General features: G+C 37.6%; 1 protein-coding gene across 4 annotated transcripts in view; it reads left to right on the forward strand.

The window, feature by feature from the left end:
• LOC134534853 (uncharacterized) overlaps positions 1-25445 on the forward strand; it is a 288966-nt gene extending 263521 nt beyond the window's left edge. For 3 of the 4 annotated variants that reach the window (XM_063373487.1, XM_063373486.1, XM_063373490.1), the window contains exons 7-8: positions 14599-14708; positions 20515-25445. In XM_063373487.1, coding sequence (XP_063229557.1) covers positions 14599-14708; positions 20515-23391 — 2987 coding nt within the window. In that variant the 3' untranslated portion in view covers positions 23392-25445. The remainder of the gene's footprint in view (positions 1-14598; positions 14709-20514) is intronic. The other variant, XM_063373489.1, reaches the window with a different exon arrangement.
• Positions 25446-25701: the final 256 nt, after the last annotated feature.

The following is a 25701-nucleotide window of genomic DNA, read 5'->3' on the forward strand; positions in this document are numbered from 1 at the left end:
TTTTGCTAATTAGCTGCTCCGGTTTACTTTTAAACGTTTCAGGAGCGTAATTAAAATTTAAAAAATTAATGGTTTAAAGAGCTAAAATGTTTAATTAAAGGGCAATGATGATGGCTGGATCGTTATGTTTTTAATTTATTTCAGAAAATAATTTCATTTTACTTAGCTATCAAGATTTCTACAATTTTAAGATTTGGGATGATTGGGATTAATCTATTTTACTAATCTCATCTTAATAGTTAGTCAAGGCTTGCATGCATGCAATAAGTGGATAGCTTTATAATATTAGGAAAAAAAAAATCCTGAAAACATACCTACGTTTTGGCGTTATTACTACGTTTATTGCCCCTGTTTCACATTTTTTTAACGATGGCCTCAACAGTGAGGTTTTTTTTTTCAAATCCACTGTGGCCAGGCCCCCTTGCACATGCCTGGACCTAACGCCGAGTTCACAACAGAACATGCACACGGCTGTGCATGTGACGTGTGCGAAATGGGTTATTTTTAGCCAATGATCGGACGAGCTGTTCGTTAACGTAGTTTTTCAAGTTATAAATTAATGTGGCTCAGGTAGAATTTCCAGCTAACAATTCTGACCGCGAACATTTTTTAAAGTTTTTTTTTTTTTTTTGCATTTACACTTGTACGCTAATGACTTTTCCCAAGTAATTGCAATTATTTATATTTAAAGCAGGTATTACCTGCGGATTTTTAATGTCTCGACAATATGATTGATAAATACAAACAGCTCTCAAGTCCTGCCAAAATGTCACCCTACCCTTCTCTCATTGGCTGTTGCACCATGTGCCCTCCAATGAGCACGTCCGTCATGTGCGCGGTTGTGAATCCAATAGGTGCGTAAATAGTGTATGGTGGTATAATCTTGTGCAGGCGTCATAAACTTCACCTGTTACTGTTGTTTATTTTTTTCAATTGCAAACCCATATTAACGCTCGGGAGGTTGGCCACACTGGCTCTGGCCGGGGCGACAGACAACTCTGGGGCCCACCGTGCGATAATACTCCACTAGTATTCACCACGGCACACCACGGCACACCACGGCACACCACGGCACACCTCGGCACACCTCGACCGAATGCGCCGCGCGCGAGTCACTGCGACGGGAAGCGCTACGAACCACGAACACTTTTGGGCACTCCCGAATGCTTACCTTCGTGAAACTTGGGCTTTCTTTTAATGCATCCTCAACTGTGCTTGGAAACAGCTTCTACAGTAATGACGGGGACCTTAAAAATCAGGATCTGCCGCGTTTCTCTCTCTCGCTGATTACATGGCGCGTGTGTGAGAGACCGAACCTTATATACCTATCAGAATCAATATTTATCAGATTTAATTTTCACGTCTAGTTTCTTAAAAAATTATTAAAATTACACACACTCTATCTGCGAAATATTTTAAATATATATTATTAGGTAGTGAGTTGCAGGACTTTTATAATCAAGCAAAGAAAATACGATGAAAACGGTGTTTCACGCAAATATTAACAATTTAGCTTAAAGGTACCAAACACGTGGCGCTGTAATTGTTCGTACGCAGGAGGCAGTGTGGGAGGCAGAATTTAGGATAGGGGGTGGGATTACATCCCCCCCCCTCCCTTGAAGGTATGAGAATAATGCGAGATCTCCGTGGAAGGCACTGTGTTATTGTGGGTTGTGCAAGATGATCTGTTAAAACTCCTGGAATCGCAAACTACAAAGGCAGTTGAGAATAATAATGTAAATGTACAAACCCCTTGTTGGCTTAAGTTATTTTTTTCAATTAAATTTTTTTTTTAAATTCCCCTTTGAAATAAATTAGTTTAACCGCCACTGACAAGAGGGTTTTGAATGCATAAAGCTGTTATGACACGTTGTCGGATAACTCCAGGTAATGGGACCGGCTGGCAAATTGCGAGCGCTATCTTATCTGCCCGCGGATCAATGTCGCAGCACGGGTGGTGTGCTCTTAGGACATAGCAGTCGCTCTCTCTCTCTCTCTCTTTCTCTCTCTCCCTCTGGATCTTTCTCTTTCTTTCTCTCTTTCTCTCGTGTGTGGCGTGGGCTGGGTACCATCTCCTGGAGACAAGTTTCAGGCCACTCCCTGCGGTTACGGATCCGAGAACACGGCGAATGTTATTGCGGGACGAACAGCTTTTTTTACTATTAATATTCCATTCCTGCGATGAGCCATCTTGCATCATTTCACGACCCGTTCCAAGTATGCGGGTATACCATCGCGGTGCCATAACTCTGTCGAAAGTATCCCTCTACTCCTCGGCGAAAGTACCTGTTATACTATGCGAAGATTGCATCGGTCACTTCTGCGAGAGTACCCCTAGTACATACTTGGTAACTTCAGCAACAGTACCCCAGCAGATAATTCGTAACTTTCTGCAAGAGTACCCCAGTATATATATATGGTAACTTCTGCAACAGTACCCCAGTACATACTTGGAAACTTCTGCAACAATACCCCAGTACATACTTGGTAACTTCTGCAACAGTACCCCAGTACATACTTGGAAACTTCTGCAACAATACCCCAGTACATACTTGGTAACTTCTGCAACAATACCCCAGTACATACTTGGTAACTTCAGCAACAATACCCCAGTACATACTTGGTAACTTCTGCAACAATACCCCAGTACATACTTGGTAACTTCTGCAACAATACCCCAGTACATACTTGGAAACTTCTGCAACAATACCCCAGTACATACTTGGTAACTTCTGCAACAATACCCCAGTACATACTTGGTAACTTCTGCAACAATACCCCAGTACATACTTGGTAACTTCAGCAACAGTACCCCAGCAGATAATTCGTAACTTCAGTAAGAGTACCCCAGCATATAAGTGGTAACTTCTGCAACAGTACTCCAGTACATACTTGGTAACTTCAGCAACAGTACCCCAGCAGATGATTCGTAACTTCTGCAAGAGTGGCCCAGCACATACTTGGTGAGTTGGTAAAGTCGGGAGGAGAGTTGCGAGCGCCGGCCACTGTTGCGGGAGTGGGCTGGAGGCGGCGCGGTGCCCCCCGGCCGGGTCCTGCAAATAGCGCTCCACGGCGACCCGGGGGGCTGCCCCCTGGCTCAGGGACTCGGCGGCTTAGGCCGCGCGCCGCCAGTAGCAGCCGGCATGCGGACCAGCCAGCGCGCCCTCGCAGGTAGGGCGGCCCGTCTCTCCCGGCATCTCCTTCTGGTGTCAACAACATGGCCCATGTTTCAGTGAACATTCCTTTGTCGAGATCAGGTCCAAGGGCTGTGGTTTAGTTTAGTTTTTTTTTTTTTCAAGTCTTCATGATTTTTCTGTGCAAATCGTATGAATCGATGGTCGACGTAGCTGCTCCTCCGGCAGCGAATTCTAGCGGCGGGTGCGGAAACTGCTTGGTGATTCGCGTCCAGTAATGTAGTTGAACAACACAATTTGCGCATATTTATCACGTTTGGGCGTTATTTTAGGGAAGCCTACAACTCGCGTGGTTTCGGCTCCCTACCACGTTCGTGCAACTTCGGATTTCTCTCAATAATTGAAATTTAAAAAAAAAATCGAAGGGTTAGGTTAGGTTAGGTTAGGTCAGTCACAACATGCTTGTTTTCTCTGGAAACTTCTGATTTAGCGGCTGAAGTGGCGTAAATACCAAAACGCAAAATTTCGGAAATCTTCGGAAATTCTTGCAGGGAACCGAAACTACGTGAGTTGTAGCCTTCCCGTTATTTTATAAAATTCTACTTAAATTTCTTGTTTATTTTTGTTTAAATATTTTATTATATTTGCGACACTGAACACACAAATTCACTCTTTATCCGAGGATAGATGTTACACATCTCTGGCTAGTACTGAAAGACTCGCTCACATTTATTTATTTTTTCTTAAATTTTTGCGATTGGTAAACGTGGCGGACGTTGTCGTGAACCGGTGTGATTTTTGTTCCCCCGGAGGCACTTATTACCGGTTCTCCTTGTCGCTGCTCCATTTCAGCCTGTGTTGGCCTCGCTGACGCCTGCCCGGGCGCACACACGGCGTGCACAGCTTCGGAATAAACCACGCTATCCGATGTCCTAGTGGTGTCTGTTTTCGAAAAGCGTTTAAGATTGGGTTTAGGTCAGAATGCTTGCACTGTTTCCAAATTCCGCAATCAAACGCTACTTTTATAATAGTGGTTAAAACGCGTGTTTTCAATGTAATTTTTAGACATGAAACGCCCGGCACAGATTATTTAGAGCATTCAAGTGACTTGCATTACACCCTTTCTTAATTTTTTCCGCAAAAAAATAATTATTTTTACCACACAAGGCTCATTTTCTCCCTTATGCACGACGAGAAGACTGAACGCCATCTGGAGGCTGGCGTTGGCGGTTTTATACCCGTCAGCCCCCTTCTGGAATGGTCTCGCACCGCTTGGACGTGTCGCGTGTTCAGGGTCGACTGAACACCCGAAGCTACAAGAACAGTGGCGTTATAGATGACGCCACTTCGCGCGGGTTGGGTTGAGGGAACGTCCCGAACCCTCCAGAGGCGCCGGGGTAGGGGGAAGTCGGGGCGAGGCGGGTAGCGAGGCGCCGCTGCTAATCTGATCAGACGTGTAGCGTTAATGGACCGCGTCCCACACGCGGCCCACCTGACTAGCTAGCCAGACCACTGGCTCTGCATCCAGTGTGCTCGTAACAGTATGGATAAACTGGTCTGGCAATTTTATGCTTAAAGTATCGAACATAAAAATGTTACTTAACTTAAGTTTAAGTAGCATTGTGTTTTTTTTTTCACTGGACAATGTTTTTGTAAGGCTACTGAGAGGCACCGTATGAAATTAATTCTAAAGTAAATTTTCAGACTATTAATAATTTAAAAAATTATCAAATGTATTATTATTCAAAAAACGTCTGGACTCAATTAGCATGTAGATTTCTTTGGGAAATCTCCGAACTGGTATTCTGTTCTTTTCTATAATTGATTGATGTCCTAATCTGTATTTTTTATAATAGTGTTTATAAAGCTGCGAATGGTATTCAAATGGCCGGGAAAAAAGAGTATATTTCCGTGATATTTTTTTTTCTCTCTGAGGTAGCTTCACTGTTCGGCGGGTTTAATTGGGGAGCGGGCATTTCAGATTTCTGTTCCACCCCTCTTCCCTTCCCACTCCCGATAAGTCAGTACTGTACTATCCCCTGATTGTTAACTCATCGAACGTACGAGGACTTAGCAACGAGGCCGTCGCAACTCGGAAATGGAATAAGAGACATGCTGAAGCTGGCGTGAAACACTGCCTTACGCCTGAATTTAGGCAACTCGCGTGGGAAACATGCACGTACGTGGTTGCCTCCCTACAGGCGTGTGGAGACTTGAAGGGTTCAACAGACCCCAGTGTTGCCAACCCGTACGGTGATTTTGAAATACGTACGGTAATATAGGTATGTGTACAGTGTGCGGTAAGGCTTGCGCAGTATTACGGTAATTTTGACATTGTACATACGGTATTTTTTCTACACTTTTTATTTGATATTTTTCAATCTTTTTTTTTTCCTTTCCAAATCTAATAAGTTGAAACTGATGTTGTCTTCGTTACTATCCTAAACTTTGAAGACTTCTTAATTTTTAGAGGTTGTGTACCACTGGGGAAATTATGGCATTTACAGGATGGCAATGGTCAGGTAGAAAAAAAAATAGACTTATCAGTTTTTAAAGATGGTATGAATATCTTTAAATAAATCATTAGAGATTTAATTCATAAATTGTATGCAGCCATATATTTTGTATTACGTTTCAAAACATTTATGCCAGTATTTATATTAAAATTCTCAGAAAAATAGTGTGGATTTAATTGTAACACACATCCTCTCGAAAGAGGACATAACTTCTAAATGTTAGTGATTTTTATATTACCACTAATTTTAAGCTCAATTTAAATGTAACTGTATATAATGTTAGGTTAATATTTTAAGAAGGGTTTATTTAATTTATATATTTTTTACTTGAAACACAGTTCTCAAGTTGACTTAAGTTGAAAGAAAACAAGTTCCATGTTTGGTCACTGACTGATAGGAGGTATGAGGGAAGTTCTGCGGTGTTTTGTGACCACGGCACCACGGCATGTCTGCGACCTTGAGCGGAGTGAATGTGCTTGCAAGCAGGCAACGCAGCTGGGGAAATGCATGCTTGTTGGGCTGCGGGAAGCCTAAGATGTACATCAAGTTCTGTCCCTGCCCGAACACGCCCGAATATTCACCTTCGGCCAACCTTGGGTTCATTTATATATATATATATATATATATATATATATATATATATATTTCTCTGTTTATTTTAATGTTGCTACACTAACCTAACTAACCGTCCATAGTGTTTTTTAAAGAGAATGTAGCCAACCTAACCGACCACTTTTAATATTTGAATTCATTTTTCCTGGGCAAAAATAAAACATCCCGATGTTGGCCGAAGGTGAATATTCGGGCGTGTTCGGGCAGGGACAGACCTTGTACATCTTAGGCTTCTCGTTGGGCTGCCTCCTCGCAGGTGTTGTGACGTAACTGTGCTGTTGCTGCAGGGAGACAGTATGCTTGGGATAACTGCATTACTGCATGTGCACGGAGGGAATATGCTCGAGTCTATGCAGCGTGTCCATAAAAGAATGTCCCATATTATAACCGTTTAATTTAGGCCATTTGCAACAAATCATACGTCAAATTGACGGCTAACCTAGTTTTTCTTACAAATGCCCAATATGTGCACCTTTGGTTATACGGCACGCATCCAACCTAAAGTCCTATTCTCTTCCCACACTTCGGTCAACAAGTCTGGAGTAATGGAAGCAATAGCCTCTTCAATTCCGTGTCTCTACTCTGTCAAATCATTAGGTTAACGGCGGAAAGTAGACCCTTATCTTTTATAAAGCCTCGTAGGAAAACAATTCGCACGGTGTTATGTCAGGTGAACGTGGAGGCCAGCGAAGAAGAGCTCTGTCGTCTCCACCATTACGATCAATAACGGTCAGGGACTTCGACGTTCGACCACTCTCGTACAAAGAGCTTCCGATGGGGAGGGCGGAAATCACAGATTCGCTCCTAGCGAAGTGCAGAACACAAAACCCTTTACGCTCAGGAGTCGCCATTTTGCGTAGGTGGCGCTGCAAGTGAGAAAACAACAAAACAGTGCTCGCGCATGTGCGTATCTAAAACTGTTTCAGTTACTCTTTAATTATGACCTTGAATCAAAACTCTATAACGCTTACAGTACTATTAAAATTTATAACTGGGACATTCTTTTTATGAACATTCTGTACTTCAACCACAAATTTGGTTATTGACTTTTTTTGCGGATGTTTCACTACAGGCCCTACAAGACATTCGACCATTAGTAGAAATTATTTATTTTAATAAATTATGAAATGTAATAATTCCTCCTGTAGTACTTATTTGTTGAACAAAACAAAATGAAGAGTTCTAGAAATTATTATCTACGGTAGAAGTTAAGTTTTTAAAAAAAAAAAATTGAAATAAAGAATTTTTGTATATTTGGATAAACCCGTATCATGTTACCTATATAGTAAAAACCAAAAACCTCTCGCAAGAATGAAGTGTTTTGTTTTAAAAAGCGTAATTAGTAAATAAAGTTGCACAAACTAAACATATCATAGAAATATATCTTTTAGCATTTATTTAAAAAGTTTTTTACAAAATGTACTTATTTGGTGTTAAAATCGATAAAATAGTAGTTTTCAAAAAGGTTTTTACTGTGGTGAAGAAGCATTTTCTATCTATTAAATATTAAATTGAATTTTTTAACGGTCTTAATTTTGGTAGGACATGTACATAACCTTTTAAAAAAAAGTTTTCGTTAGATATCTTCTACAAGTTATCTGATATATATATATATATATATATATATATATATATATATATAAATCTTTTTTCTTAGTTTAGTCGTGGTCATTCACCAAAAGTTTATTTTCTGAGTTTCAAAAGCTGAATAATGCATACGGCTTCACGTATATAGCCTCATTTTTGAAATGTATATATTTGTCATTAAGACTTCGGAGAAGCTTTAAAAAAAATAATAATTGCGGGCGGCGTTTCTTTGTGAAATCTAGTCGTAAGGCTATGTCTGAAGTTGGAATCCTAACGCCACGTCGAACACGACACGACAGGCCCGACACGCTCAGTAGCCAATGAAAATACAAGGTCGCCGTGACGTCAGCACGCAATACGCGCCCCGACGTGATGACGTGATGACGTGATGACCCGTAATAATTTCTTATCTCGTCGTGTCGTGCCGCACGACGGAAATCAAAACGGAAACCTTGCAGAACCAAACTTCAAAAATTATTACGTATCTACTTGGTAAATTTTATGCTGAAAAAAGAAATTGCTTTTTACGTATGGGTACATATTTATTTATTTTTATTTATTTATAGTTGCGTTCCGTCGACCATGAATGAGCAATTGCTCAATGGTGTAGAACATGTCAGTATATACAATACAATACAAAATAAAAATTAAATCCATAACATAGTAAGATAAAAGTTATAAACAATATCATGATTAAATACACATATCACAATTAAAAGGGTATAGCATACATGTATTATACACATATAATATTAAAGTGTCCGTACACAAAGATATTTTAAACATAAACACACAAATATACACATAACATAACTATTATATATATATACATATATATATATATATATATATATATATATATGTATATATATATACATATATATATATATATATATATATATATATATATATATATATATATATATATATACAATTCAGATGTTAACACACAAGTTATGATTATCAATACAATTTAAAAATTCATCAACAGAATAAAATGTTTTTGAGATGAGATATTCTTTTAATTTATATTTAAAATTTTTACTTTTACTTTTACATAGTTGTTTTAAAGTTAATGGAAGATTATTAAATAACTTCAAAGCAGTATTATATATGCCTTTCTGCTGTAAAGTAGTTCTTGCCCGAGTTATATGCAAGTCATCACATTTTTTAGTTTCGTATGGATGTATTGCTGAATTTGGCTTAAAAATATTCAGATTTTTATTTAAAAACACTAAAACTGAAAAGATATATTGACTTGGCAATGGGAGAATACATAGTTTATTAAAAAGTGGTTTGCATGAATCTCTTTGCTTGCTATTACAAATAATCCTTATGGCTTTTTTTTGTATTATAAAGACTTTAATAGCTTCCGAGCTATTTCCCCATGAAATTATACCATATTGCATTAGTGAGTGAAAATACCCGAAGTACATTAATTTCATAACCTCAACATCAACTTTCCCAACCATACAGCGAAGAGCAAAACATGCAGATGTTAGTTTATTACATAATACCTCTATGTTCTTTTTCCAATTTATTTTTTCATCAATTATTAATCCCAGAAATTTCGCATAATGAGACTGATGTAGATTTTTATTTAAACAAGAAATATTAATATCTTCATACATTTGATTTCTTGTTATGAAGTTAACAAAATTTGTTTTATCAAAATTTAAAGTTAATTTATTAGACTTAAACCAAGAAATCATTAGTTTGAGTACATTTTCAGATTCCTCAATTAACTGGGTGCGAGACAGGTTTTGTATTATGATACTAGTATCATCTGCAAACAGAATAGCAGAAGCTCTTACATCAAGCATATGTGGTAAGTCATTAACATAAAAAAGAAAGAGCAAGGGACCTAATACCGATCCTTGAGGCACACCATGCTCTATACAACCTGAACGAGAGACAAACTTTTTATTGGAACAGGTATCCACTAACATTACACTTTGTTGTCTGTAGTATAAATATGAGATTAGAAGTTTTTGAAGCTGACCAACAATACCATAAAAATCCAATTTTTTAATCAATATACTATGATTGACACAGTCAAAGGCTTTTGCTAGGTCACAAAATATACTAACTACATGAAGTTTATTATCTAATGCTGTTTGGATAGTATTTACAAGGTTGAATATAGCTTCATCAATAGATTTTTTCTTCCTAAAGCCAAACTGTGATGATGTTAATATTTGATATTGGTCTAAGTGATCAAGTAATCTCCTATAGATGACTTTTTCAAGGATCTTAGAAAATGTAGTCAATAACGAAATTGGCCTATAGTTTTCGATATTAGTTTTCTCACCTTTCTTATGTAATGGAATAATTACAGCGTATTTCATCCTATCAGGGAAGGTACCTGTAATTAAACAGATATTGCAAATTAAACTAAGAGGCTTAGATAATTGATCAGAACACTGCTTGATTATTTTACTACTAAGCTCATCATAACCATGAGAAGTTTTAGATTTCATGTTTTTTATGATTAAACTTATTTCATGAGGAGTTACAAGGGAAAATTGAATTTTTGGAAATTTTTTGGAAAAAGCATTTTGGACAAACTCTAAAGGGTCGTGAGAGGATTGAAGATTAGTTACTAAGTGATTTGCAACATTTAAAAAATGTTTATTGAAAGCATTAGAAATATCAACTGGGTTTTCAATAGTAGATTCTTTTAATTTTAGGGATATCTTATCATTTTTATTAGGATGTCTCGATACTTCTGTTTTAACAATATCCCATATAGATTTAATCTTGTTAGAAGAATTAGAGATAATTTTATGAAAATATTTACTTTTTGCTGCTAAGATTTTTTTATTAAGAATCTTACTATAATGTTTGTATAGCAGTTTGTCTTTGTCAAGATTAGATACCCTAGCTGTAGTATATAGGTTACGTTTAATTTTACAATCATTTCTTATTTCGTTAGTTATCCATGAATTTACCTTTCGCTGAGACGTGTTTACAGTTACTACACGGCAGCATGTCTCAAAGAATACTAAAACAGTGTTAAGAAAACAATTAAATTGAATGTTGGCATCATTTACTATTTCTAAGAAATCCCATGTTTCAGTTGCAAGTAATAATTTAAATTGCTCAATGGTTTCTTTATTTATTTGTCTGCGTGAATTTTTTATACAATTAGAATTATTTACTAATTTATGATGTAATTCTATAACTTGAGCATCATGGTCACATTTGTAGTGTTTATTACCTTTCTTTTTAATTCTTCCCGTATAGCTAATAGCGAATTATTTTCTGTCTCTTTTCAATACATCTATAGCTTGTTCCCTTGTGTCTAAAACCTTGTGTCTAAAATAAACTTAATCTCATTTAGTGCACTAGACTAAGTGTTATATTGTTATGCGCGTCAGCTATCAACAGGAAATAAAGATTACTATAGGGCCTACACTGTTTTTGGTGCGTTCTACACTACATTTTATGGACGCATTTGGCATGGGAAGATTTGCCGACAGCCATATTAGTCGTGGTTGTCGTGGTATTGTGACCCTAGGCTATTAACTGTCGTGCTGGAACGATGGACGTATAATTGGATGTTTTGTTGTGTCGTGTCGTCGTGATATTGTGACCCCAGCTTCACGCGGCATGTTGTCATTTCATTTCCTCGTCATTACTATTGATTGCTTTATTTTTCCTGTAAATTCACATCGATAGCTCTTTCATGCATCTCAGGTTCCTTCGCAGATTGTATTCCTAGTACTAACTGTTATCTGATAGCTATAAGAATTCACGCAAGAGTTAATAACTAACAGTCACTAGCGTGACGTTTCAGATATGATCAGGTGAAAAACTGAAATAAACCTTAAATTTGCCAAACGTTTCTTTTCATAATCTCATCAAAATGTTAAAAAACGGTTGAAAAATTTTGCACACACACACGACTAAAAAGCAGAAAATAATTATTTTAATAAAAAAATTAATATACGCGTTTTTAAAACTGACAAAAGTATAAAATAATTTCTCCTAGATATAGATTAACCCCATACCGATTTATGACCCCATAAAGATTGTCTAGAAAATTTTGTGATTCTGAATTTTTTATATTTACGAAAAAAATACTTCAAGATTTAAAACTAAAAACGTGGGGCGCATTCAATACACAATTGATGCATGAATTAATATTTCAGCTAAGTCACTAACAGTTGTATTGCACAACAAATTATATTATCTGTTGTGTGAGTTTTCTCAGCTAAAGCTATTCCCTAAACTTCTTACTGTTATCTATTGCATGCACCCAAGGTTTTCGTTAAAAATTCACAATCACAAATTTTCAGGACAATTAGTATGGGGTTAGGAGATTATTATTTTATACTTTATTCCGTTTTAAAAACGTGGTATTGCATAATTGTTTATTTAAACAATTATTAAAATTTAATTTGCATACGCGTTCATAGGTGGAAATAGAACGAAGGCTGCAAGTTTCTACAAGAAGAAAGCACGCTTGGAAGTGCAGAAAATAATTCACACGTGCCTTTCGATTCGCCAGGTGACAGTAAGCAGACACTTAAGAGTGATCGAATTTTGGACGAATAGAGAAACTGCCCCATCTCGCTCAACGCGATCATAAATCTCACCAGCAAAGTTACATGTTTGTGAAACGGTTAGTCCTTCCGACCCAACGAAGAGACCACCAATGTTTGAAGTAACAGATACAGTGCCAAGATGCTGAATGTGAAATTATAACTTCCAAGACTGAAATGCACTCAAGATAAGTGAAGAATAGTCGTTGATTATGAGCTCGGATACTTTAAATTTATTTGTACAACGCCCTCTTCACTTTCATTTTCAAGCTTCTAAACATTTCGACACGTGAAAATTTACCCATCTCGCAAGGCGTAGCAAAAATTAAAAAAAAAACATTTGAGGGTTTTTATATCATTCGTATCGCACGTCAAAGAATCATTTCCATACATAAGTTTTATTTTTTATTGCATGGATTTCCCTCGGGAGATGGTGCGTCCCCTTCAGTGAAATATACCGCAATCCCGGCCACGAGGCACCGGCGATCGTATTTTATGGTAAAAATACCCTCACTGCACCCGCGCAGCTGTGGACTTACTCTATGATGTTGTGGAGGGGGGGAGGGGGGGGGGAACTCGTGCTTCTGAGTGAGGTGCAATAAAGCGGGGAGTCTGGAAAAAAAATTGAATTGAAATTTTTTTTTTAAGCTGCAGAATTTTTTCCAGCCGACCCTCGACGCCAATAAAATATTTCTCTAACCAATCACGTTCGACACATATATGACGTCAGCGCGAATAACTCCCAAATTATTATTATTATTATTTAATTTCATGCATCACGTTCGCGATGTTACTGAAATGGGAATCAAAATTTTGTTTTGGAATGATGGTTAATGTGTTACGTTGATAATACAAATATATTTGGTATGGTTTTGAGGTTTGGTTTATTAAATTCGTTCGTGATTTTTTTTTTAGAACTTTTAAGGCATGAATATATTTCCAAATAATAATTAAATTTAGTTTAATTTGTTCTGAAAGTTTTATTTCTCAAACGAACTTGTTAAATTGAAGGTTGTCGTATACAGCGTGTTCACGAATTGCGGAGTAAAACTTTAATGTGTAGTAGGGAATACCAAAACAAACAATTTTTGTTAAGGAACATATCTGGAAACGCAACCCTGTAATAGCTACAGGCGTGCAAAGTAGCGCGCAAATTGGATTTCCCGCGCATTAAGTGCCACTTTATTGGTGATAAGTATTTTGCTTGATTTCGAACTCTTCTCAAGTCTTGACAAACTGCGTTTTAATGCCTTGGTTATTTGGGCTTGGACAGGCTTAGCCATTCTCGTAGAGGGTCTACAGCCGTGTGAACTGGATGTTAGGTACTCAACCTATTCGTGTCCGATATCCTCTCAGTTGGGCGAGCGCAAATTTGGAAAATTAAACAAGGGTCATAAGCTGAAGTGTCAGTGTTACTATACAAAACTTATTACAAAATTGTTACGTCTACAATTATCTCTGACCGCAAAATGACAAAAGTGATTTTTAAATGTTATATATTTGTATTATTCAAGGCGTAAATTGATTTTTTTTTAAACTTTTGTAAGATGACGAAACATGCATGCACGCAACTTGCGTAATCGTAAAAAAATTATCCGAAATTTTTAGAAATTACCAAAATCTCCCACAATTGGAAATGGGTTTAAACGACTTAATTCATAAACATTGTGCCAACTTAATGTGCTCACGAGTGTGTCGTAGCTTCGTCCGAGCAACAGCTCAAGCGCGCAGGGTTGCCAAATCAGAGACATCAAAGTAAGTTACGAAATAAAAAAAAAGTGCAAGAATTCACTTCAGTGATGGCTGTACGAAAATGGAATTGACCACGCACACCACGCTCAGTCGTAACTCTCTACATAAGGAGGATCATGATAAATGAAGCTGATAAAATAAAAGTAAAATTGCAAATTTGTATGAATGAACGAAAATGTCGCATTGATTTGAATACAGCTTGTGTGATGTTTTAAGTTAATAGTGCGGCAGGATCATCTAATGTTATTGTCAGAGAGGGCTGTTTACACCCTCGTAACTTTCAAGAGGACGAAAATGTGAGATATTTGGTTAAAAAAAAAAAAAAAAAAAAAAAACAGCGTGGGACATTTTGACGGTCACGAGGAAATGTAGTTTTTTTCTCTCCCCCTCTGTCTCCCGGAGAGTGGCGAACCTGCAGGCGCTGATGTGAGTGTTTGTGCGCGTGCGCAGGTGTGACGGTGCAAGGCGCGCCGCCCCCGCCGCCCCCGGGGGACCCCGCCGCCGCCGCGGCCAGCAAGCGACGCAAGAAGAAGCGCAGGAGGCGGCGGCGCCGAGGCGGGGTGAGTGCCCCCTCCCCCCCTCCGCCCCACTCCCTCTCTCGCACCTTCTCAGTGGCGGACCCAGTTTGTGATTTTGGGAGGGGCGGATGACAGGATTTAAGTTGCATTTCACACCTACTGGATTGCGATGTCCCAAAATGTCCGACGGATACTGATCGCCGATTGGCCCACGTGAACCTCTTGACAGGATGGGTGGCATGGCCGATGGTCTAAACATTAATAAATAAACTTCCACAGTTGAATATATTCAAAACTTAGCTACATGCTAATTTACGATGCATGAAAGCAATAAAACTATAGAGTAACACCTATTTGCCGCTTTATATTTACTGCGCTCTAGTGACTACTTTAGCAATCGGTAGTTTCGGACATCGCAATTATGGACTGGGCAGTTTTCCGTGCGACAATGTGACGTCATTCACATTAGGAAAATACACGGACCGCCCACAGGTTCAGACTGTTGTAGGCGGGCCTTGGAAGGCTTTTCTAAGGCATTTTTCACGTCGGTGCAACAGAATTTAAATCAATCAGTAGCACCGAAAATAATACATTTTTACAATGGACCCACTACCTGGAGTATATTATTTCTGTTACAACACCAGTTTTTGTGTTATATCTAGTGGTTATTTGGTTTGGGGAGGGGGGGGGGGGAATCGTAATCGACTCCATCACCTCTCCAATAGGATCGCCACTGCTCCCTTGTTCCATGATGTGTGTACCCCCTTACCCCCTTACCCCACTGGCCCCCAGTTTTGTGTCTTTCCGACTCTGGTACGCTCTGGAGAACGTGTGGAATGAGAAATGCGCACAGCGTTCCATCTAAACCAGAAGCTTTGAATCCTCTGGAAAGGAAATCATTACTGTCTACAGTTATTCACTTCAGATCGAAACATTTGGTGCGTAAAATATTTTGGTGTACCACCTTCAGATGACTGTTTGAACTTGGTGTCGGGGATCTACCGAGGCTGTGTCCGAATTCAAGTACACAGTTATGTATTCGGACCCTCCATACTTAACTTACTCTATTGGTGTACTAGAGCATTTAGAATATCTATGTGTATATATATACATACATATATACGATTGCACACACACATATACATATTATTGGTATTAAACATTTAAAAAGGTTAACCTTTTTAAATAAATAAATTTAGTCATAGTAAAATATTAAATCTAATCATAAATTTTTACATTCAGTTACAAACTAAAAACTCGTGAATTTATGGCAAACTACTTAAGTTTTTTACCTTTGTTTTGTATATACAGTCTTTGCATGTGCATGTGTTTGTTGATAATTCCTTCAATTCTTCACTAAACATGTTAATCTTGGTAAAATATAAAGTGAACATTATTTTTCTATATTTGAATTGATTGAATGCAGGGGCGTAACTAGACTAGTTACCACCGGGGGAAAGAACTCATCTTCGTGCCCCCCCCCCCCCCCCCCCCCCCCTATGTTTAGTCCTTTCCCCCCCCCCCCCCCCCCCAAGCCAAACCAAACCTCTCCTGACAATACCTCATATCACCACCACATATAAATTCCACTATTCCAAGTAATTTTGATTCAACTGAGATGGTAAATAAATGGATTTATTTGCAGTCATTTAATTTTTAATACATTGCAGGTTGGATTGTTTGTAAAAAAAAATTCAGTTCAATTGCCCTTAGACTTTTTTTTGTGTTCTAACACTATGATATTTAAGTAAATATCTATAGTAAAAATTACTCTGCCAGGTTAGAAGCCCCCCCCCCCCTCCTCCTCCTCCCGAGCACCCAGGGCTTGCCCCTCTAGTTACGTTCCTGCTCAAGTGTTCAACCAAAATGAAAATACAAAATATTTTCAAAAGGATTACGTTTCTTAACTGAAAGTATGTACACTCTGTACAGCCCTTGTGAAATCACTACTGGGTACAAGTATACGTATACTTCAGGTGAATTCTGACACGGCCTAACTTGTATACAAGTGTTAGTCCAGAAATACCTGTCAAATTGTGACACACACATATTTTACTTTTACTCCAAAACTTTCTCTGTTGTTTATAAACTTAAAGCAACATAGTTTTGGAGGCCTACCAGTTTTAAAAGTCTTGGAATTATAAAATATTTTTCTTGATTTGCTACCAACTTGACAAAGTGTGATCTCGACAGTTTTCGTGTCACATAATCAGATCCGGGCAGTGACGTTTGTTCCATGCTTAGACTGTGATACCTCATGAAATGTAATTTAAACATATTTTGACATACATTCATTCCAATTTGACAGCATGGTTGCCTAAGTAGTTAGTTTTTAAATTGTTATTGAAGGGGGAAAAAATCAAGGAAGGTGAAATGCTCTATTGGCATGGACCCAGCAGTCACCCTGTCTTTGAACAGGGAAAAGCTCTGGCCAAATTTTTATTTCGTACAAAAATAAAAATATACTTGAATTAATATTGTGTATTTGTTGTCAGTTTATCATCATTTCATATCCCCTATCACATTGCACATAAATTACCTCACAGAAAAAATAACTTTCCAAAACACTAGCAACACATGCTTGTGTATTGCGTTTTACAACTTTCACCACACCAATCTAACCTTGTGCATCTGAAGAAATGTTTTATAGTAATGGCTAAGAAGAGACCTTGTGTATGCAGAACAATTTGTATTTACAACGAGACAATGACTCTATTTTAATAAATTGAAACCATGATCATTTTGTCAACTAAAACTGCACAATATGCCGCAGCAGAAAATTACCACATAGATATTTGTAAATTATTTATCTAATGTATCACCAAGTTAATAGTCAAACTGACTTGTTAGTACTATAAATATTTTTGTTAAAGTTCATATTTTCCTGTTTATATGGGCAAAGAAACACAATGGCATTTTAATCTGTACAATTACCAAGTAGCTAACATTCATGAGTAACCCCTGATAATTTAAAATGTTGCCACCCGACATATTGTTTTTAGCAGTCAAGTTGCTTGTTTTATTTCCCTAATGAAAGCTCAACATCTGTGAAATTATACAGTACATCCATAAAAGAATGTCCTAGTTTCAATGGGGCACTCATCAAACATAAAGTTCAATTCTTCCCACACTTTTTTAACATGTCCGGAGTAATGGAAGCAATAGCTTTTTTAATTCTCTGTCTCAACTCTGGCAGATCATTAGGTAGCGGAGGAATGTAGATACCATCTTTTATAAAGCCCCAAAGGTAAAAAATCTCATGGCGTTATGTCAGGTGAATGTGGAGGCCAGCGAAAAAGAGCTCTGTCGTCTCGACCATTACGAACAATTGAACGGTTTGGGGCTTCGATATTCAACCACTCGTGCAAAGAGATTCCATCCTGTTGGCAAATAAAGTTTACAAGTTCACCATCTATTAACTGGGGATTCTTTCAACATAGGTGGTGCTGACAGCGAGAAAACAACAAAGCAGTATTCGTGCATGCGCTTATCTTTAACTGTTTAAGTTACTCTTTAATTGTGGCCTTGAACCAACACTCTACAATGCCTACTGTTGATACTATTAAATTTTAAAACTGGGACATTTTTTTATGGACTTATTGTATTTTCATATTAGCCAGCAGTCATTCATTCTTTGCAAAATCCAATTAACACTTGTTGTTCAAAGCTGAATAAACATTGGTAGAAGATTTTTTTAACTGAAAAGGACATTTAAAGCACAAATAAACATGATTGCAAAATAAAATTATTGTAAATAAAAAAAATGGTTTGGTTGGTAATCACTTGTATTGAATGCTTTGGATGTTGCATCATAATGCTGATACTAACAAGTGAATTAAATTTGGATTGTAATGAAGACTCATATAAATCTGTATTTAATCGTATGTGCATGGCTTTGTGTTGGTGACAGTACAATTGGAATATTGCATCCATTTTCATTTCCTTGGACTTAATTAGGATGGCAGTGATGATAAAGCATGAGTCGAAACAGGGTATTGTGGTACTGCTTCTGTATGGTATAATGGCATTGTCTGGTGCTAGGAGTTTTGTGTGTGTGTGTTTGTGTGTGGTTTGCTATGGTTCAATCTGTATCAGTGATTTGCCTGGCTACAGCAAAAGTCTCGTGCTATCAAGACTGAATTTGTTCCAAAAAGAATCTTGCATGGGAAAAAATATTATGTTTGTTTGATGCAGCCGTTAATTTTACGTTAATGCATCTGTACTGTTTACAAATTTCTTTCCCTTTCAATAGCAAATGCATGAATTAATGACAGTTTTCCTGGTGTTTTATCTGTAAAGAACAAAAATTTAGTATCTTCCACATTTTATATATCGGTATTCAATTTTTTTTATCATTACATACCTAATAAAATTAACAGGAGTCACTTTTACAGTCATCTACTGCTTGTAGGCATTACTTCAGAAACTATTATTACTAGCTCTATGAAGGGCGAACATTGCTCTTAATATAGTAGAGGTAACCTGATAGTTTTCTTGTCTCCTTACCATTCTGATCAACTAGCAATATTTTAAGAAGTATTTAATTGTGGTGATAAATCCGTATGAATCCTGAAATTTAATTTATGCATAAACGTTTGTATAAACTGTATGCACGAGGTTCCAAATTATCACTGCAGACAATAACTAAAGAAGAGAAAAATTTGGACAAGTGAATTAAAATAAAAATAATTTTGTTTATCACTGGGCAGACACATTTTTTTTGCATGTCAGATTTTTTTATTTTTTTTTATTTACTAAGCCTTGATATGTAAACAAATAAATTGTGAAGTTTTAAAATAATCCATAAGTACAAAGTAATTGGGCTGAGTGACAAGTACATAGGTTGGAATTAAATTGACTACAAATTATAACTGACAAATTTTACATTTACTTGATTATAACTACAGGTAGATAATAACTCAACTATGTACTTAGTGATAAACAAAATCAATACCTAATTATTTATTTTCTTAATTAAAATATATGAAATGTCCTTATATTTCTAAAAACAAATTTGGTATAAAACCTTTGTTTCGTCTGGAGCATAGGAATGTAAATACACAAAATTTTGGTAGGCAATTTCATCATGTTGCTACATTTTTCTTTCTGATATACAATCAAGTAGATAAATGATTATTTGTATCAATATATTGACATTCATTTATAAAATTCTTAATTAACAGTTGTTTCATCAAATAGAAAAAATTACTTTTATAAAAATGATTTTCTAATATGCATGTGTGGAGCAGGTTTACTCATAACAGTAAAAATACATCTGCAAGCACTTGTTTTCATATTTAGGTACTGGTATTGATAATACGTTTATATTTGATATACTAATATGCACAATTAAAATGGCAGTTTAGTTAGTTTTGTTAAAACAACTAAGACAAATATGATTGGTGCATATAGAAAACAGAAATAAATGATTTATGGTGTTAATATAATTTCAGTATTTCACGTGAAAATATCTGATTTTGACATAAGTGGTTTGGAATCTTAGAGTGATAAGTATTATAGAATAGAGGTAATTTTAAAGGATTCTTATATAATGCTGAAATAAAAATATCTTACTGGTATGTACTTTTATTAACTGAATTTGTTCTTCAGGTTTGTAAGAAATTTTTTGAGGTAGCTCAATACTTCCGTGAAATTTTTTTAACAAAACATATTTTTTGTGATTTAGCCAGAAAAACAGTCGCACACATATATAACAATTGGCATTTGAGTCGCACAGGGTTTTTCACGACATTAAATTGATAGTGGTAATACTTGTGCATGTGCGATGCTTATATTCGAAGCACAAGGAAAAGTGTGTCTGAGTGTGATGCTGGTGTTCTGTTGGCAGGCTGAAGATGGCTCTGAGGAATCGAGCTCGGAGGAGAAGGAGCTGGAGGAGCCTATGAGCATCACCAGTCAGGAGTCTTCGTCGCAGGAGTTGGAGTCCGACTCGAAGCAGAGCCCCACAGCAGAGCAGGACGCTGCTGCCCCTGCACCCCAGGGCACCGGCGAACAAGGGGACGCGGTAATCGTTGTTTGCGCGGGAGACACGCTCGCGGAACCGGCGGCGTCGGAGCGGGGACCGGCGAAGACGGGCGGCGAGGGGCAAGAGCAGAGGATAGTCCCCGGCGAGGTGCCCCTTGTCAACGGGGCCTCGCACTCGGACAGCTCAGACACGCCCTGCACGAGACGGGTGTCGGAGGAGATATCGACGACTCCGCCAACACCCCCGCCATCACCGATACCTGCAACAACGGCACAAGAATCTCCGCCAGGTGTCCACGTGAACGGTTATGGTTCGGATGCCTTGACGGAAAGCGTTGCTACTAAAACTAAAGCGGTCGAGAAGAATATTGCTGAGCCCCCATCTCCTTCGCCTACTAAAGAAACTGTAAATAATGCTGCTAATAAGATAAAAAGTGGGAAAATTTCACATGACCCAAAGAAGAAACAAGAAACGAAAAAGCCAAACTCAAACTCGAAAAACCAATGCAATGGAAATGTGAATGTGAAGTTGTCTGGGGGGAAAGTTCGCAAAGAGAATAAACAACGCAACCTTCAAAACGGCTATCTTCCAAATTTGACTTTGAAAATGGATGGGAACGAGAATGCAGGTTTGTGTAGGGACCAAGTAGAGAAAACTTCACAAATGAAGGTATCAGAATCTTTAGGAACTAAACCAAACTGTTTACAGCACGAGTCAGTTACAACTGAATTTCATAACAAAACATTAAAAATAGATAAGGGCACTGAAGAGAGCTGCACTGAAAGTAAAGAGTCTGTACCACCTAACTGTCAAGTGATAGGACAGAAGATAACCACTGATAAATCTGAAAAGAATTATCCTCCAAACAAACCTATCAGGAAAGACCTCTGTAAACCTACAAAGTCTTCATCAGCATCTGTGACATTACCTTTACGCCCTGAACTACCTGAAAGTATTCAAACTGTTCCTGAACCAAAATGTATGGAAGCAGATGAGTCGAAATCTTCCAGCATCCTCGAAAATGCCTACAAAACTTTAAGAGAGGATGATTGCAAAGAATCCTTAGAGGTTTCAGCTTGCCCAGCTAAGCAACTGAAAACAGCACACATGAATGAAAATGTAAAATTTGAAACACATTTCAAACTGGAAGAAAGCAATGGTGTGACGGACGTTCAGGAGGAGAAATGCACACCCAGTGCTTACCGTAGTCACTTGGCTGGTGTTGTGAATGCTTCCAGCACAGAGGACGAGAGAGAGGCAGAGCCACCCCCTGTACCGCCGCCTCGGAGGAAGAGATGGAGAACCTCCGCGCGGCGACAGTCGTCGGAGCGTGCCCCCACGCCGGGCCGCGAACTGGACGTCTGCGCGGACATCCCCGAGGGCGTCTCGGACGAGAGCTCGCTGAGCAGCAGCACCCAGAGCGAGGAGTCTGTGATAGAGTTGCTATCTTCCATGCCCACCAGTCCCGACGTCGAAGCAAAGACACGGTCGTCGGAGGACGACGACCTCATATACGCCAGGAGACCCGTAGGTAAACTTGAAATCCTTGAAATGCTTGGAACAGAGGAGTCCTTCAAGACGGAGATGACATCGGTCGAGATGGCGAAGTTCGCTGACGTACTCTCTCGAACAATTGTTTCAGAGGCTGTGGAGGATGCAGTTCTGGAATGTTCCAAAAACACCCGTCCCATCACTCACGCTGTGACAAGGTGGCTAAGGAGCCAATCTCCCGAAGAGGTACTGTCCTTACCCTCACGTGAGCACTCCGAGAGTGAACTGGACGATACTGATGTTTCAGGCGGAAGCATGGAGGACATTGCCGATGTAAGGCAGAAGGTAAAGACCGGTCCAAAAAACGTGCATCGCAACCCTTTGCCTGCACCATCTCCTAAGATCAGTTTCAAACTGAAAAATGTTAATAGCATGGATGGTACAGGTAGAAGGGTTGCAAAAAAATCCGGATACAAAGTTAAACTTGATAAAAAGACTGCAAAAGATACTAATAATAAAGTTAACCTTAAAGTTTTAGAAGGCTGCGATCAAAGCCATTATGATGAAAAGATGGAACAAAATAAGTTACCAAAGAATAATGCGTGCAGAGAAAATGTGTCCAAAGTACAAATGGATGTTGTCGAGGGAAGTTTCTCGAGCGATTTGTCCGAGTGCGAAGGAGAATGGGATCTGTGGGAGTGTGGATCTACGAAACCGTCCCCCCTGACAGCACCAAACAATATAAATGAGTTGAGCTTTCCGAATGAGTCGCCCGAAGATCGACGGACGACCATGTGCGATCCGGCTCTTTCGGTGGCGAAGTATTACAGCTTGGGCGTCGCAGTCAAGAGTGCCGTCCGACCGGAGGAGAGCAGCGACACGGCGTCGGAATACGACTCGGAGGTGGATGCGCTGCATCACTTCAGGAACGAAATGGAAGAGCCAGAGTCGCGACACCCATCTCTGGCCTCTGAGCTCGCGCGCTCCTACGAACCACTTCCAAAACACTGGGCAGTCGATCCCGTCACGGTGACGAATGGCAAACTAAATTCCTCCTTCCAGAAGAGGTACCTTCCGGACTCCGGGGTGCAGTCGGAGGATTCCGGAGACGAGGTTACGATAGGGTCCAATGCTCAACGAATGAACTTCAAGGCTAATCTGTTACATCATCAGTCTGCTATACTGATGAGCCGTCTGCAGGGAGATGGGCCTTTCCCCTGCGGGGGAATATGCTGCATTCTTCAGTGACGTCTGTCGTGTGCAGAGTGTGAGCGGTGTTGGTTTCCAGGTGGCCGGGACTGCGCGCTTGATCCTTCTGTGTTGTTGTGCTGTGTCTGGCGTTGAACATGGGCAGATACATTATGATACTTGATAATGTTAAGTTTGATCACATTACTGACTATAATGTTAAGAAAGCGTGAGACTGTGAAGCAATACTTGCACAACTGCTGAATGCAGGATGTTGTATTTTAATGTGTACAGTATGCCCTGCTACATATGCATTTAGGTGCATGGCAAAATAAAAAATAAAAAATACCAAATGCTAATAAGCAAGATCTATATAATATTATTGTCATTGATGCATGTTGTTACCGTGGTTATCATCAAATATATCATCTATTTTCAAGTTAATTTTATGATCAACATTGTTGAAAATACTTTTTTTAATAGAGTAAGAAATGGTGTTATTTTCAAAATGTTATTGTAAGCATTTAATATAAAACATTTAAAAAAAATTGCAAAGGAAAGGTTGTAATCTTTTTTAAAAAGAAAAATTTCTTGTTACCTTGGTTATGGTTGCTCTTATCAATAATAAAAGTTGGAAAACATATATTTATGATGGTTGAATATGGATGAACAATTATAGGTATTTAGAATAGGATATAGTGGCTGTGTGTGTTTATTTTCATTTAAGTTTAAATTTGATTATGTATATGAATGTTTTATCTCGAACCATTAACATTTTTGATTGCTCATTCTGATGGTATTAAGGAATGGTAGGTTGTTACTATTTTTGTGTATTTTTATTTTATCAATCTAATAAAATTTTCATGTAAACCGTTTTCAATCAGTTAACCGAAGTGTTTGAATATAATACTAAGCTTAGCTCAAGTATTATTATTTAATGATCAATTGCTGAAATGTTTTTGTTCCTTTATTTCTATATTATTGTAAATGATGTACATTTTATGACAATATCAAAAATATTTTGATTTGGGCCATGGATCCTGTAGTTTAATAATTGAACACATTACTTCATTCTGTATTTCATTTGTGACTTTTTATTTACTAACTATTTAATTTGTTTAAAAGTTTATATTTTATATGTTATGTTTATTGTTTATGTTATAAATAAATATTTGTGTAAGATTTAACTATGAAAACTGTGGTAATCAAATGGTGCGAGCACATCTAAAGATGTTCTTTAGAGGACTGCAGAGCATGTCTCATTCTCGAAACATTGCTTAAGTAAAAAAAAATAATAGTGGAAATATATGTGTACCCACTTAACCATTACTTTTGAATTGGTAATTTACGTTTGTCTTTAAACTTCATCATCCTGCAATTTTTTTTACTAAAAACAAAGGGTAGTGATTTTCTTTCTCCAGTTGAATATAAATAGAAAATTTAAAAATGTAGCCAATATTTATTTATTTTTATTTTCCTGGCTTAAAGTTGGTTGTAATTCAAAATAAATAGATTGCATGAATTTTTTAATAAATTTTTGTGAAATGAAAAATGCTTTCAGAGGTGTTTGTGCTTTGTTTATTGTGTTGATACATGTAAAATTCAAATTTAATATTTGTGCACGAATGACACAATTTGCAATACTTAAAAGACAGTTTTGATTTTCTGAATGTATTAACTGAGTTCTTGGTCTGTCTATGTCTGTTTTTGTGCGCTGCATAACATAGGAGAAGAAGAATAATAGCATTGCTTTAATCAACTGAGGTTCATTTCGTAAAATAATTTATACACATCTGTAAAATTATCATTGCAGTGGTAATTCTAATATTTTGTATGCCAGAAAAGGATCAGACTTTTTAAGTAGAAGTATTGTGCCACTAAAATTAATTTTCAACCTGGTTAATTTTTCCATGAAAGGATAGAGTTTGACAACATTATAGAAAATAGGCCTAATAATGCAAGTAAGTATGCAGTTGATGTTGTAACATATTAGCTAAAGTAAATTGTGATGTTGTAATAGCATTAAACAAGCAAGAGCATGTGTAAATTGAAATGCATAGTTCATTTGATTAAATTTTCATTTTTTAAAAATTGAATAAAAAAATAAAAACAGATTTTTAGTTTTTTTTTTTGTTTCTCCCCCTTTCCCTCATCTTGGTTTTGTCAGACTTGAAATGTTTTGCTGCTCTTATTAATACTATGTAAAATTGTATGGAAAATTTACTTGCATTGCAATGAATTATTAGATACTCTGTATATTTTACTTACGTACTATTTCACTTGTGAATAGTGATATTTACTTGGGTGATTGTTTTAAAACTTGTCCTATCACTTGCTGTCATGTAAAAGATTTAAATAAAATTTATAAAA

The sequence above is a fragment of the Bacillus rossius genome, chromosome 8, assembly GCF_032445375.1.
Source record: "Bacillus rossius redtenbacheri isolate Brsri chromosome 8, Brsri_v3, whole genome shotgun sequence".
In the NCBI taxonomy this organism is placed as follows: Eukaryota; Metazoa; Arthropoda; class Insecta; order Phasmatodea; family Bacillidae; genus Bacillus; species Bacillus rossius.